This window comes from Sabethes cyaneus, chromosome 1 (assembly GCF_943734655.1).
Source record: "Sabethes cyaneus chromosome 1, idSabCyanKW18_F2, whole genome shotgun sequence".
Lineage (NCBI taxonomy): Eukaryota > Metazoa > Arthropoda > Insecta > Diptera > Culicidae > Sabethes > Sabethes cyaneus.
This window is the reverse complement of record NC_071353.1, coordinates 98,073,192-98,089,207: the sequence shown is the minus strand read 5'-3', so window position 1 is coordinate 98,089,207 and position 16,016 is coordinate 98,073,192. Positions and strand designations below refer to the sequence as shown.

Below are 16,016 nucleotides of genomic sequence, written 5' to 3'. Positions count from 1 at the left end.
GGATACGTTCGAAATACAAAATAGGCGTGTTTATTTCTAACGTCACGGGCGGAACTGACAGACGGATTAAATAGACCTGACCATAAGTACCGGATGTGAAAACGGTGAAAACATGCCTACATTTCGAGAATATTCAGCAACGGTTATTCGCGTTGACGGCATTAATCGATCTCTTGCACACGCATCGAAATTCCCGTATGTGAGTGCGGGAGAAAATGTGTCAAAATTTTGCGATCTCTTGCGCTCTTCAACAAATTCCTATTCTGCTTCACCCCTACAGTAAACTTTTGGAGGTGGCAGGAGCTTACGTTCGTCAACGCGAATTGGGCACTATTTGTGTATGAACTTCAATTATAAAATGAACTAGGTGAATTAATTCAGTTAAGCAGAAATGAGGTTACGTCACGTTTGCTTGCTCCATCAAATTACTTTGTCGACGAGAATAGGACCCGTAAAAATGTGAACGGAAGCTAGTAAGTCACGATATATTACAATATCATTAATTCGTCTCTAAAATGAAAACCAAATGACGATGGATTCTACGATATATAAATGAAAATTGATAATCTAAATAAAAAAATCCGACTTAAGGTGACGATTTTTTCCGTATCTGGTTTCTTCATCTTGAGCATTCGCTTCATTATCCCTCAGTATTTCAATACTGGACGAACCCGGGGACAATTTGGTGCACTCAGCTCTTTTGAGATGAACTGCAGTCCATTATCCATTGTAGCTGAAACTGCGGCAGGCTATCATGGGACCTAATGAAGAGCAAAATCCGTCTGGTGAGGCATCTACCCCTGTGTATCTCCGAATTCTTATCCGTCACAAAACAGTGGTTTTTACATGGATGCCAATGACACAGCCTCCCTTGCCAAGTCGTGATCTTTTACCCATCCCCAAAACCAATCCCGAATCTGCTACTAAGCTTATTCATCATCGAGTCAGACACATGCATCGTGTTTCGTCACCACCCGGCCGCACACCCCATGATACCGGATTCTAGCCTTTGTTTATTATTGGGCCTCGCGCGTGCTTGGTAACACTTGTAGCCATTCCGAGGCGGATTCGCCGTACAGTACAGCGGTCAGTATTCAGTTTTTTCGCCAAAGCACAATCCGTGATGCTGAGATCAGCCTTGACTTTCCGAATGACCCTCAACCGTAGTTGACGATCAAGAGTTCAACTCCAACGTCTGGCCTGCGCCTTGCGGACAGCCCTAAGAGTTTCCATGCACCCCTCAACTACTCACACCACAGCTTTTTTAGGATATTGCGTCAATCCCGTCAGGCCCCAAGCCGACGCTGACGGATTCTGCAGGTGACCGCACACAATTACTTTCATTTCTCCTCCTGCATCATGAATATCTCGAAACCGCGTTACCTTTAAACTGCGAAGAAAATATAGGTACCGAGCAGAACTGTTTACAAATAACATAACGCTAACAAAAGCTAGCATCCACGGTCACTGCCCAACAAACATTTTATTTGAATAGTAGCCTATTTAACTGCTATATAGCCAGCATCCAGAAAACAAACGCTTAATAGGCAATTATGCAGCAAACATGTTTGATGGGTGGGAGCGCAGTTATCGCCAAAATGAAGTGCCCAATTTCTAAATGATCTTTACTACCGACCTAGTTTCAACCTAGCTTTAACTAATTCCGACCTATTTACAGGTAGAATCATTTAAGAATGTACTCCATAAACTATTTATTTTATTTAAAAGATTAGACCGAGAAAATCAAATACTCCGGAGAAAACGGTAGGGTCCCAAATTTATGCATGCACAAATATCTGCACTATAGAGAGAAAAGAGACGAAGCAAAATTTTCAACGAGTGCGCTTTTATTAGATGGTTTTGAATACTCAATTGTAGTGTCATATCATATCAGGTGCAGGTTTTACACACAATGATGTATTCGAAAAACTATATTTCAGCAGATAGCATTTTGAAAATCTTGAATATTTCTTAAATAAATTCAAGATTTTCAAAATGCTATCTTTCTCGATCGCACCAACGCTATTTGATGCTTGCACTGCTTCGGCCTTAAGCGGCCAACACTTCTATGAGTGCCAAGTCTAAAAATTTCCGACCGACACTGCTTTCCAAAAAAGTGCAACTTTTTGTTCTCACGATCAAAACCATATTTAAATAACGTTAATTTTCACTGGAGCTTCCAGTTTTTTGAATTCATATTTTTCCTCTTCTTTACTGTTAGTTTTGCACAATTTTTTGCGACTAAATATGAGATTCAAATTTACCAGTCTATACAATGCATAAACACACATGCGCTCATGATTATTGCATGAAATCGCCATAAAAAGCTGAACTACAGTTTCTGTCATTTCTCTGATCACCATTTTTTTCTTCAAGGTTTCTAACTAGTGATGTCCGAAATATTCAATTATTCGATTACCGATTAATCGGCGAGCGTTGTCTGCACTAATCGATTAATTCAACTATTCGTGCTAGTGGTATTCGATTAGAAATATTCGAATATTTTTTTAATTAATTCGATTAATCGAACGATTATGAACGATTAGCGGCCATTATTCGTGGATTATTCGCATTCATATTATTTCTTTTGAACTATTCGATTAATTCAACTACTCGTGCTGGCAGTATTCGATTAAAAATTATTCGAATATTTTTATAATTATTCGATTAGTTGAATTAATCGAACGATTAACGGACATCACTATTTCTAACCTTTCTAACGCAGCGCTAGATAACTAAGCTCCGTCATAAATGTGGCCAACATCGTGAAATTGATCGAAAATTCGAAATGAAATAGATACTTGAAAAAAAAAACTGCTAGAAGTCGAATTAACAATAATTGTATTAATAATTTAATTTAATTATTAAATATTATACGCCATTATTGTACATACCGATCGGAGCCGAGTCGATCAGAAATTGCGCTTCGCTCGGAATATAACATATATGCTATAATACCTATAATACACATCAATCAGGGCTTTTCTGATCGGAATGTAGAATCGAGGCGATAAGATTTCAGCTACTTGTGTGAGAAATCCGCCTTTGCCGAATTAACCGGCCACCAGGCTTATGGATATAAAATTAGTCCCTAAACACTGCGCAAAGCACACTTCTTACACTTGGTACAGAAAGCTTCCGTTTTCTTGATTTCAGTAGTTTTTGTTGGAAAGAAAAAACAATTGAAACTACATCACCATTTTATTTATTTATCACGCTTTACACATACAAAGTATACATAGGACAGGAAATTAGCCTTAAAAATTATATTCTAGGTTACTCATAGATGAATGAGTTTGCGATTCTCTTCAAAGCTGGGACGTTTCGGCATGATGCTTATAAAAAGCATCTTGCCGAAAGTCTCTTCTTTATGAGTTTCCAATACATTTTCCTGTTTAATAAATAAAATATATTAGTCGTAGAAAGATTTTTCAAAAACGCAAGGGAGAGTTTTTGCATTAAGATTAAAAAAATACAGGTATTAGTCAAAAAGAAAAATTATGCTTACCTTCAAGCAAAATCGCTCTGGCACTCCGAAACGTGTATATAGAACCTGATTTGTCGAGTAGCTCAGGGTAAAAGGACAGGATATGCAAATGCGAGCGTCGCTCTACCGTTACCGTGCTCCGTGCATGCGGGATGCGGAAACCGGAATTTTCGTGTTGGCCGGGCGATGCCGTATTCGCTATGACAGCGTTGCTGATATTGTCTTTTTTTCTCACGCAAAACCCTGAACAATATCAGCAACGCCGTCATTCGCGTTGACGGCATTAAACGATCTCTTGCACACTCATATAGAAATTCCCGTATGTACGTGTGGGTGAAATCTGCCAAAATGTTTCGGTCTCTTGCGCTCTTTCCGAAATTTCTATTCCACTTCACCACTACAGTAAACTTTTGGAGGTGGCAGCAGCTTACGTTCGTCAACGCGAATAGCCGACGGGATGCGCTGTGCTATCCCTCGCTTAGAGTGACTACCCCTAGAGTGACTATATACAGAGTGGCGACAAGTCATCCCAAATGTATGCAATGCGGTTTATCCTAGGTTTTTCTTTCTCTTTCCTGCATACGCGTTGGATAGGTTGTCTGCTCGGTTGGAATGACACTGACAGATAATTATCATTCCAATTTTGACATTGTCGCCACTCTGTATATAGTCACTCTAACTACCCCATAAAAAGTTTGACAGATGGCATTTTACGCAGCGGGGTGCTATCCCTATCTTAACGAACGGTGTTTGACAGTCGACTTAACGAAGGGCGCTATTGCAAGAAAAGCGCCCGTCTGACAGGTAAATTTGCTGCCAACCTTGGTCGAGATGTGCTGAGATGTTGGCAACAAAAACATGGCACCCATCGCAAGCCCCTGCTTGCCAGCGTTGCTGATATTGTTCAGGGTTTTGCGTGAGAAAAAAAGAAAGGGAAGTATTTTTACTTTTGTCAACACTCACGCGTTGACAGGTCGGTACGAGATATCTTGTAAGTGCGAGCAGCCTACGAAATCTCTTTCAACGGTCAACGCTAGCAACAGCCAACCTTGTCGAGATGTTGGCAACAAAAACATGGCACCCATCGCAAGCCCCTGTGGCAAGGCCAATAAGCGCAATATCGATACATTTAAATCGATATTTACAACACAAATTCGCAAGGGGTTTCCACTTACCAGTAAGGCCCCGTAAAGAGTCAAGGGGTTTCCAGTAAGGCATATAAGTGCGTAGTAATCAGAGATTACTTTTGTAATCATTTTCGAATTAATTAGGCTAGGGGTTTCCAGTGAGGCGTATAAGTGCGTAGTAATCAGAGATTACAATGTAATCATTTACGAAACAGTACCACCCCGCTAATCCGACAAATTCATGGCCGGATTAACGAATTTAGACTCGATAATCCGGCAGTCAAACCACAGAGAACAGACTACCAGGTAATTAACAAAAGTGTGTAAAAGGTTTTTATGTAATCTACGAGTAATCCTTCAATAGAGAACCCCTCGAGCAGTAAGTGGCAAATTAAATCTTGAAGATAGAATTAACAAAAGGGCGAATGTCGCAAGCGTAAACAAACCGAGTGAGGGTTGATTTCCCTATGCTGGTCCAGCAAAAAGTAACTCTCACCCGGTTTGTTTACATTTGTGACATTCGGCCTTTTGTTAATTCTATCTAGTCTTGATGTCGCTGCCATCGCTGCTATGTAACTCCAGCACAAAGAAATATTGATAAAGGTATATGGATATTTTTTATGCGTTTGGCAAATTATTTCTGGAGGGCGCTACCGACAGATTTTACACACAAAAAAACGGTTACTTCCTTCGAGCCTGTTTATCTGTTCTGTGTTATTACTACAAGAAAAAATGACAGGTGGTTGCTTGCATTGGAGTTGTCAAAATTTCTTCAGTAAATAGCAAGACTATTTCTTGAGCTGTTTTCTTTTCAGCAGCGTACCCCGCCTAATCAAAGGAAATATTGTTGGTCACAACGAGAAAGATCCAATTTTATGAACCACTTTATTAACGGAAGGCCCAGGTAACCAATAAGCATTAGTATAAGCAGTAAATCAATCGTTTATTAGCATCCCTGGCGTTTTATACTGCAGGTGGCTGTTTATCAGCCTTTTGACTGCATAACTGTTGTAAATTGGCATCCTCAATTCTATTTAAATACTTCTTGTCGGTAACTAGCTGCAAATAAGCATTGTCAGCACTATAAGAAGGCTAGCAGTAAAGTAGCCGCATATTTTGCCAAAATAGCATTTAAGTAGTATTTAAGGCAACTTAAATGCTTATTGGCTTGCAGTTAAATTGCATTGGAAATGCTTATTGGTTACCTGGGGGGTTATAAAATTCCTGTAAACGTACAGTTAAATTTAATTTAGGATTTAAGTAACATATTTCATAGCATACTTTTAGTGATTCTCGCTGTCTTTGTGACTAACCAATTAATTCGAAACGATATCCCACCGTTCTTTTAGGCTTAGGTAATCTATAGGTTTAAGTTTGTTTACTAATCAGTTTTACTTTATAGATATAAGTCTCACATCTCAACGATAATAGCACAATTAGATTAAGATTAGCAGTGCTATCCGTTTAGCCGCAATAATCTAATTCCGAGCTGTGGTAGCTGATTCACTATTCTATGCACTTTAGAAATTTAAGAACAATAGGTTAAGCATATAAACTCACTACACTCAACCCCCGCTAATATGAAAAACACCTCGTTCAGATCAGGCGAATTCATTTTTAATCTGAATATTTGGTAACTCTATTCACTTTCACATACGCGCAAGACGCGCACGCTATGACCTTGTTGTTTTGATTTGACGAAAACAAACGTTTTGAAAACATTTCGAATATTCGCGAATTGCGAACATCCAGATTGTAGAAGAGGAAATTGGCTCGACAGTATCAACTAAAATGGTATATTTTGAGTGCTGGAGAGAAATAAGTTGCATGTGAGCTATATTGCCAAAGCTGCTGAGCAAGAGGAAACGTATTAAGTTTTTTTTTGCTTTTTTTTCAATTTGCCCGGTCAACTTAACCGTCAATTGTGTATGACGCTTGATCAGATTTTAATGTGAACGCATTCATACCAACGGGGTTCAGATTAAACATGTTCAGATTAAGGAAGGTCATTCCAGCGGGGGTACACGGTATTTTAAATCTTTCTCCCCGTTTTGGCAAATATAGCAATAAGAACACTCGCACTTAGCGAATAGATGTACTAATAGGTTTAAGGAATTAGTTTTAACACTATTTTCGACGATCTTCGACGGGGTGTAACCAACACTCCCCCCGGAATGCGCAAAGGCTCCTGATGAAGCGTATTCCTTCCTACGCCTACGTCGAGGACCGCCAGAGACACCGCTGGTCGCTCGTAGATGTCGCCGGATGCGGTCTCTACTGTCGCCTTTCTCACCTGGCTGTCTGGAGCCGGACACGTAGCGATGACACGACCTTTCAGCCAACAATTTCCAGGAAGCTTCGAATCAACAATGATCACCAAATCTCCGATCATAATCGGATTCATCGGAGTGAACCACTTGGTCCTACGAGTAATCATGGGCAGATAGTCTCGGACCCACTGCTTCCAGAAGGTGTCTGCTAACACCTGCGAATGTCTCCAGCTGTTCCTGAGTAGGACAGGGCTATCGTCCAGAGTGACCCAGGATTTCAAACCATTAGCTGACCCCAACAGAAAGTGGTTGGGCGTCAATACCCGATGATCGTCTCCATCCACAGGAATGTTGGTCAGCAGGCGAGAGTTTACGATGTTCTCGATCTCTATTAAAGTGTTTTCCAAGACTTCGTGTGTTGGATGTCTGCTCGTCTGCATGGCTTCGAGGTTCTGCTTTACACTGCGGATTAAATGTTCCCACGCTCCACCCATGTGAGGTGTGATGGGAGGATTGAAAGACCATTCCATGTTGCTCGAGACGAACTCGCTCTTCAGGGCGTCGTGGTCGATTTTCGCTGTTGCGCTCTGCAACTCCTTGCTAGCAGCTCGGAAGTTAGTTCCTCGATCACTGTAGATCATCGCAGGAATTCCCCTCCTAACCATGATATTTCGGATAGCCATAACGCAGGATTCAGTTGTCAGTGTGTAAGCGATCTGCAGGTGAATGGCACGAGTGGTTAAGCAGGTGGCGATAACCCCCCACCGTTTCTCTATACGTCTTCCACTTGACACCGAGATCGGACCGAAGTAATCGATTCCCATGTGCGTGAAGGGTCGACTGAATGCGGCCAGCCGAGCTGGAAGGAGGTCACCCGTTGCTGGAGGGTGTGGTTTAGCGAGAAGGATTTTGCACATCTGACAGTCTTTCCGGATCTGGCGATACGCTGCTTTCAGGCGAGGAATACGGTAGCGTTGGAGTATTTCGTTGATCACTGTTTCGTTGTTCTGGTGGTTGAACTTTTCATGGACTGATGAGATGATGAGGCGGGTAACATGATGATCCCGCGGAAGAATTACTGATTCAGCCGCATCTCTAGCGATGAATGCGCATGCTTTCGTGCGACCTTTGACACGTAGTACATCATTTTCATCCAGGAAGGCACACCACTGATAGAGTAAACTTGATCTAGGAATCGTTTTCACTGGATTCGACAACGTACGATTCTTTGTGAGGATGGCGGTTTCCTCTGCGAAGGCTGTTAACTGTGCACAGCGGTACAGGTGATTTTCTGCGTCGAAGAAGACCTGTTTCTGCAACGGCCCAAGTACGCGTGGCTTCCCATAGCAGCTACGTTTGAGATTGTTAATGTACCGTAGAACATATCCCGTTACGCGTAGCAGCTTGGACCACTTCGAGAAGTTTTGTGTACGAATTGGCGGATCACTGGGTAAACTGTGAATAAGCAGATGCGGTCGAAGTTCTTCTTCCGTCGTTCTCCCAGGAAACGGATCCACCGGCCAATCATCTTCCTTGTGACGAAGGAATTCCGGCCACGGAACCAACGGCTGTTACTCGCTAGGTCAGGCGCTCGCTTTCGTTTCGTCCCTTCGTCGGCAACGTTATGTTTCGTCGGAACCCATCGCCACTCAACTGCATCTGTCGTTTCGAGGATTTCGCTAATGCGGAATGCTACAAACTGGCTAAACCGCCGGTGATCTGAACGGATCCAGCAGAGTGCATCCTTCGAATCTGTCCAGAACGTTCGCTGACTAACGTGGATCGAAAGCGATTTCAATATCGAATAGATAAAAACTTAAGCGGCGCGACTCTTGTTTTGGCGCCGACCAACGCATATTCGACGGTCTCGTCATTCTCAAATCGAAGGTATACCGTAGCTGCAAATCCATTCTCGCTTGCATCGACGAATGTATGCATCTGCACTACGGAATCTACGGGCGCTACTGTTTTACCTGACTCACTGCGAATATGCGTATTATTAAAATAAAACGTAACCATGCGCTTTATTCGTTTATAACGCATATGCAGTTAATATCGATAACAAACGTACGTTTTTTGTAAGTTGTGCTTTTGTTATTGCATTTAATTTGTAAAAAGTTGCATAAATAACAATTCAGTTTCACAATACAATTATTGCGTACTACTGGCACATGAAATATAACGTTTAAGTACGTTATTTTTAGTGATCAAAATTAACGATATTTTCGATACAAGGGCGATATTTTCCGAAACCTTTCGAACCAACATAATCCCGCGAATACAACGCATTTCGCAGTGAGTCAGGTAACACAGTAGCGTATACGATAACAGCGCGGAACCTCAATCGTTGCGATCTGTGGGAATACTGCCAGCCACGATAGCCATTTGTCGTACTGGGGGTCCTCAATTGGATCATCCCAGCCAACTGTCGTTCGCCAGGGGTGACATTGCGCATCTCGTTTCGAGCGATTTTGGTTCGTTTCGACCACGTTATACAAATGGGCGTCTCCTGAAGCAACACCTTCAGAAACATCAATATGTGTGTGATGAGCCCCAGTGGATCAAACACCATCATCAGCGTACGAAGAACCTCTCTTTTCGTTGGTCGACGATTTCCTAGCATGAGCTCCTGGTCATATCGGGCCGAAACCTTGTAGGTAAAGCAGTCCTTCAAGGTATCCCACCACATCCCGAGCACCTTTTCGGTGGCGCATTCGTCGTCGATGTCAAGGTTTTTCTCCTTGGTGGTTTTTTCACTAATCGCGGCCAACACACTACAGTCAACTTTCGTTCGTTGGGCTATCTTTAAGTGGGCTACGTTTTAATCGGGCTCCCGTTAATTGGGCTATAGCCCATCTAAAACGAAGTCAAACGTCATTTCTGCCAGCGTATTTTTTCTTCTGAGGGGCTCTTGAATATAGTTCATTCAAGCACAGAGAACAGATTAACAAGCTCGAAGGAAGTAATCGATTTTTTGTGTGTAAAATCTGTCGGTTGCGCCCTCCAGAAATAGTTTGCCAAACGCATCAAAAAATATTCATGTACCTTTATCAATATTTCTTTGTGCTGGAGTTACATAGCAGCGACGGCAGCGACATCAAGATTTAGTTTGCCACTTACTGCTCGAGGGGTGCTCTATTGAAGGATTACTCGTAGATTACATGAAAACCTTTTACACACTTTTTGTCAATTACCTGGTAATCTGTTCTCTGTGATTCAAGTGTGGAAAATATTTTATGTAGAAAATATTAAAATTAATTAAATGGAATACAATTGCATCACATCGTTTTCCGATCAATTATGAACTTGACCCTCCCATTTTTAGCATCACGGTGAAACAGTTAAAAATGCCAATATATATTGAAATTGTCGCATGAAATTCTACTATTTGCATGTTAAATAATCTAGAAATAAATTTCAATAACAGAGAGATTAGTTTCCACTTTGATTCCGTATTTAATATAAGTGTATATTTGTATAAACCTTTCTACGACGATTTCGACAAAAACAATCGATATATCCCTCGGTTTTGACATCTCAGCCCAATTAACGAAAGTCTTTCACTAAATGGGTTAAGAGCTTAGTGCAATTAGCGAAAGTTGACTGTATCGGAGTTCGATATCCAGTTCCGCATTTCGAAGCCGGCTGAAGTGTGAATTCTTTTCACGTCCTGCACCAACTGGGTTGCTTCTTCCACGGATTCAATGCTCACGAGCATGTCGTCCACATAGTGACGCTTGACTATTGCATCAACCGCTTTCGGATAATCCCGTCTTTCCAGAAGAAACGCACGCAGTGCTGGTCCTCTACACGCATCAGTACCTGGTGGAACATCTCGCGGATGTCTCCACTCACCGCAACCCGGAACTCTCTAAATTGTACCAGCACGGAAAGCGATGTCAGCTGGTCAGGTCCCTTCAGTAGAAAGGTATTGAGCGACACTCCGTGGACGGTGACCGCTGCATCCCATACCAGTCTCATCTTACCGGGTTTGTTTGGGTTGACGACCGGAAAGATCGGAAGATACCACACGCGAGATTTGGAAATCTGGAGTTCTTCTGGATTTAACTTACTGACGTAGCCCTTGCTAACGTGGTCGTTGATCTTCGACTTTATCGCCACGGCCAGGACATGATCCTTCTTCATACGATTTTCTAAGCATCTCCACCGCTTCAGCGCCATGGCTTCACTGTCCGGAAGCCGAACATTATCGTACTTCCAGAGCAGGGCGGATTCGTATCGGCCGGCACTTGTCCGACGAGTATGAGTTACTAGGAGCATTTGTGCTCGTTGATCCTGCTGCGACATCAATACCCAGGTAACCAATAAGCATTTCCAATGCAATTTAAAAGCAAGCCAATAAGCATTTAAGTTGCCTTAAATGCTACTTAAATGCTATTTTGGCAAAAAAAATGCGGCTACTTTACTGCTAGCCCTCTTATAGTGCTGACAATGCTTATTTGCAGCTAGTTACCAGCAAGAAGAATTTAAATAGAATTGTGGAGGCCAATTTACAACAGTTATGCAGTCAAAAAGCTGATAAACAACAACCTGCAATATAAAACGCCAGGAATGCTAATAAACGACTGATTTACTGCTTATTTTAATGCTTATTGGTTACCTGGGTAGCTTATCCGGCTTGACGACTCCGAGACTATCGAGCGAGAAGTATGATTTCACCATCTTGTGTAGATCCTCATCGGAATCTCTGTTGCATTCGCAGCTTTTCACGCTGTGGTAATTCACGTACCGTTCAGCTTTCTTCGCGTTGGAACAATTTCCGAACACCATCCACCCTAAACGTGTTTTGACAGCGATAGGTTCGTTGTCGTGACCCTCACGACTTTTGACGGCATGGCCAAGCCTAGCGTGATCTAGACCGAGGAGAATTCGAGTGCTAATGTCGTTATATGATTCAAGAGGTAATCCTTCCAGGTAAGGATACTTTTTCTGAAGTTCCGGAAGCAGCAGTGTTTGCGGACGAATTTGCAGGGAGGACATCGTGTACACTCCTTATAGCTCGTACCTCTTCGAGCTATGCACACCGGAGATCTGCAGGTTGACCTGTTGAGACTGCGACATTTTCTGTGTTCCGCCGGTCCACCTTAGGCATAATGATCTTATCGGTCCTTGCACGCCCAACTCATCAGCGAGGCTTTGCTCCATTAGAGTGAGCTCGGATCCATCATCAACGAACGCGTAGGTGCGTATCGTCTTTGTAGGTCCATACAGCATCACCGGAACGATTCGAAACATAATCTCCGACTGACCTTGGTGAATGTTGCAACAATGATCTGTTTTCGGTTCCGTATTAGTGTTGGGGTAGCTGGCTGCTACCGGTAACACAGATCTCGAAGCTTCGTGTTTCTGCGTGTTGTGGAGCAACGGATAGTGAAGTAATTCGCATTCATTCGTTTCAAGGGGTTTCGACTGCTTACATGATCCGTTGTGCTTTCGCAGGCATTTCCGGCACAGCTTGCACTCCTTCACCGGTGCCCACTTAGATTCGTAGCTGAATTCTTCGAACCTCTTGCACTTCGTTACGGATGGACAGTTCCCCTTACATACGGCGCATTGCTCTTTAATTACAACAGCAGGCTTAGCCGCCGTTTCCGTCATGCCGCTTATCGACTCCGACTCGGAATGAAAATTCAGAAAGCCGTCCGTTTTACCTCCCCGAGGTCGCTGTTCGCTGCTATTGTTACCGATCATCACTGTGCTTGCGTCCTCTGCCGTTGTTTACAACCATGCACTAAAATCGATGAGCGTTGGGCTCGGTTTTCCACGAATCTGGCCCAATCCATTTTGAGAGATGACGGAAGTCTTTCGATTAATTCGTACCGAAGCGACGAGTTGTACACGAAATCACTGCCCTCGCACGCCTGAATCGTGGCAACAAGATTCTCCACCGTAAGCGCAAAGTTTACTACCGTTTCTAACTTTTCCATGTTCGGTGGTGGTAGCGAACGAATCTTTCGAATAATAGCTTGCACAATAGCTTCCGGTCTTCCGTAGAGCATTTTCAGCGTCGACATTACTCCAATTACGTTGGATGGATGGAGTAGACGACACCTTACCGCCTCGAGGGCTTTGCCCTTTAAGCACTTCCGCAGCCGCAACATGTTCTCTTCGTTCGAGAACCCACACATTTGAGTTGAAGAGTTAAACATAGAAAAGAACAGTGGCCAATCCTCCGGATTTTCATTAAATTCTGGCATATCTTTGGAAACCGCTTGCCTTGCGGCGAGCTGACTTCGATTCAGAAGGCACACCGTCTCGTCGTTAACGGTCAGAGGTGGCATAGCTGGCCGGTGAAGTGGTGTTGAACGTTGCCCGGGAAGGAAATTATTTCCATCTACCAAGGTACCTGGATTCATGGATGGGATGTTTGAAGCTTGATGACGTTTCGCTACCGTACTCCTTCAGGATCGTGTACCTCTTCTTCAGAAACTTCTTCTCTAGCTCATGCTCGTCATTGAGCTGTTGTAGCTCTAATTCTTTCATCCTTCTTGCTGAACTCGCCTTACTTCTGCCTGAACCCGCATTACTCTTCGGTCGACCAGCGCGAACGTTATTCTTAGTTGGTTAGCCCTGTCTTTGCTGTTGCACATTCGTCATGTCGTGATGACTCTGGTTGGTGTTGGCACTGGTGGGGGGATTAATCGCTGTTCGTGTTGAATCCTTTGCGGTATTGCAAATAGGACAGATCCAGGACACGTTCGCAACGTCATCCGTAACTTCCACACACTCGTAGTGGAACCACTAAGGCTTACAGCCATCACACTGCACCATTTGATCACTGTCACGATTGCTACATAACTGACAATGGAAATGGAGTTTCCTTCTGACTTCGCGAACCGGATTTCGTCTAACTTCGGGTGCGGACGGAATTGACCTTGGCTTGTTGCCGACGGCGTCGGAGTCTTGTGCCTTCGGGTACGCACCAGTATTTTGAACAATTGGTGCCGATTGCGCTCTAACTAGACTTGAATTTACCTGCGTTATGCTGGGAGGCGGAACTAAGCCGACGGGATTGGTTGTAGGTACAACGATGACACTACTGTTTTACCTGACTCACTGCGAATATGCGTGTTATTGAAATAAAACGTCACCATGCGTTTTATTCGTTGATAACGCATATGCAGCTAATATCGATAACAACCGATTTTTTATAAGTTGTGCTTTTGTTATTGCATTTAACTTGTAAAAAGTTGCATAAATAACAATTCAGTTTCACAATACAATTATTGCGTACTACTAGCACTTGCAATATAACGTTTAAGTACGTTATTTTTACTGATCAAAATTAACGATATTTTCGATACAAGGGCGATATTTTTCGAAACCTTTCGAACCAACACGATACCGCGAATACAACGCTATGCGCAGTGAGTCAGGTAACACAGTAGCGTTACCTGTCCAAGATTGGTGGATTTCTTCGACATCCCGGGATCGATTCGTAAAAGAATTTTATAAGATGTTGGTCACAACGAGAGAGATCCAATTTTATGAACCGCTTTATTAACGGAAGGGTAGTAAAATTCCTGTAAACGTATACACCGAAAAAACTATACACGTGCGTTCTATGTGCAGATCACATAGATATTCTCCTGGTGCTAATCACTACAGTTTCATAGGAATAACACATGAATCATATTCAATGTTAAAACCATGGGTAAAACACTTTCAGATGACCTGATATTCACATCAACTCATCGTGAAAGCCACGTGAATTTCAAATACAATGACATTTCATCAGAGTTACCCTTTAATTCGACTTGTAAATCCAGTGAAATATTTATAAAAACTTACACCTTAATTTCATGTGGATTGCAACAGGATACGATTTAATGGTAAAACACGTGGATTTGCAGTGCGAAAGCAGTGACTACCATGTTGGTTGAAGGTTTGTTGGAAAAACATGGTTGTTTAACGCGTTTCTCATATGAAATATTGCGGTTATTTACATAAATTTTCATCCTGTTGCGGCGGTAACCCGCATCGTCAATCACCGCAAAGAGAACAACGAAAGGTGGCCAAATATTTTTTGGTTTATATGTGCAATTGTTACTGATGCTTTAGCAATTAAAAATACATAAAAAAACCCGATTAAATCCACCTAGTGGTGAAAGGAACCTTTGTTATACGGTCTTACTTGCTATTTGAGATAGAAATCGACACGTCTTCGGAACATAATTCATCTATTGGTTGTAGTTGCGTAGTGCGTTGGTTTACATAATATTTTTGAAAATTGAATAAGTTTACAAAATTTGAACAAAATAGGAACACTTTTAAATTTTGATGAAAAAAGGATCATGAAATTGCTGAGTAAGGATAAGTAAGTTGTTATTAATCTGAGTAAGTGCAAATAAAAGTAAGTTGTAAGAGGAAATCTTATCCTTTAGCATATACATTGTCTAGTAAAGGTCTAGTTTATAGGTTTTTGAACTATGCATAGTTTCCTGTAATGCCATTCTATTTGAATCACATCAATAGAGTTTTCTTGAATAATTTTCATCAATTTTTATTAACTCACGCTGTTGTATTTTATACAACACGTGTAGGTTTTTCAACGCCATATTGTTATAAAGTTACAAATCGTTGTTTAACTAACGTATATTCTTCAACAAACTTATTGTGAGCAAAATATCATAATTATTCAATGCATTAATAATTTTAATTGTTGGGAAAATTTATGCAGCAAAACTATCAGCAAATGTAAAATGTTTAAAATGTATCCGTCTGCTGATGGTCGAGTAATTCGGAGTCAAAATTAGGGTATTCTTTATAATCAAAGTTCTACAGTTCCTAAACAAGCAAACATACAGGTATACTATTTTCAGAAAAGTTGTGTATTTTTACTATTTGTACAATTTTGTAGTACATGAAAAAGTCATACAACAATCACAAAAAGAGCAAAAATAGAAAAACTGATTTTACAAATTCATATACAATAAATAAGATTTTTCTATCTTCGCTGCAGAGATAGAAGGTAACTGTCTTTAGCAAAATTTATTGTAATAATATGCTCTACAACTTTGCAGAACACATCAATGTGTTATATTGACACTGAAGAAAAATATTTTTTTTATTTCACTTTTAGGGGGATTAATCAAAATTTAAATTCCACCA

General features: G+C 41.7%; 1 protein-coding gene across 1 annotated transcript; it reads right to left on the bottom strand.

The window, feature by feature from the left end:
• Window positions 1–11,897: 11,897 nt before the first annotated feature.
• Window positions 11,898–12,596, bottom strand: LOC128745996 (uncharacterized). The gene has a single exon (XM_053843051.1). It carries the CDS (start codon window positions 12,594–12,596, stop codon window positions 11,898–11,900), a length of 699 nt encoding a protein of 232 aa, XP_053699026.1.
• Between the last annotated feature and the right edge of the window lie 3,420 nt (window positions 12,597–16,016).

What these genes read in the sequence shown, in the direction of transcription:
- LOC128745996 (XM_053843051.1), bottom strand. Translation starts at nt 12,596, where the DNA reads ATGATCGGTAACAATAGCAGCGAACAGCGACCTCGGGGAGGTAAAACG.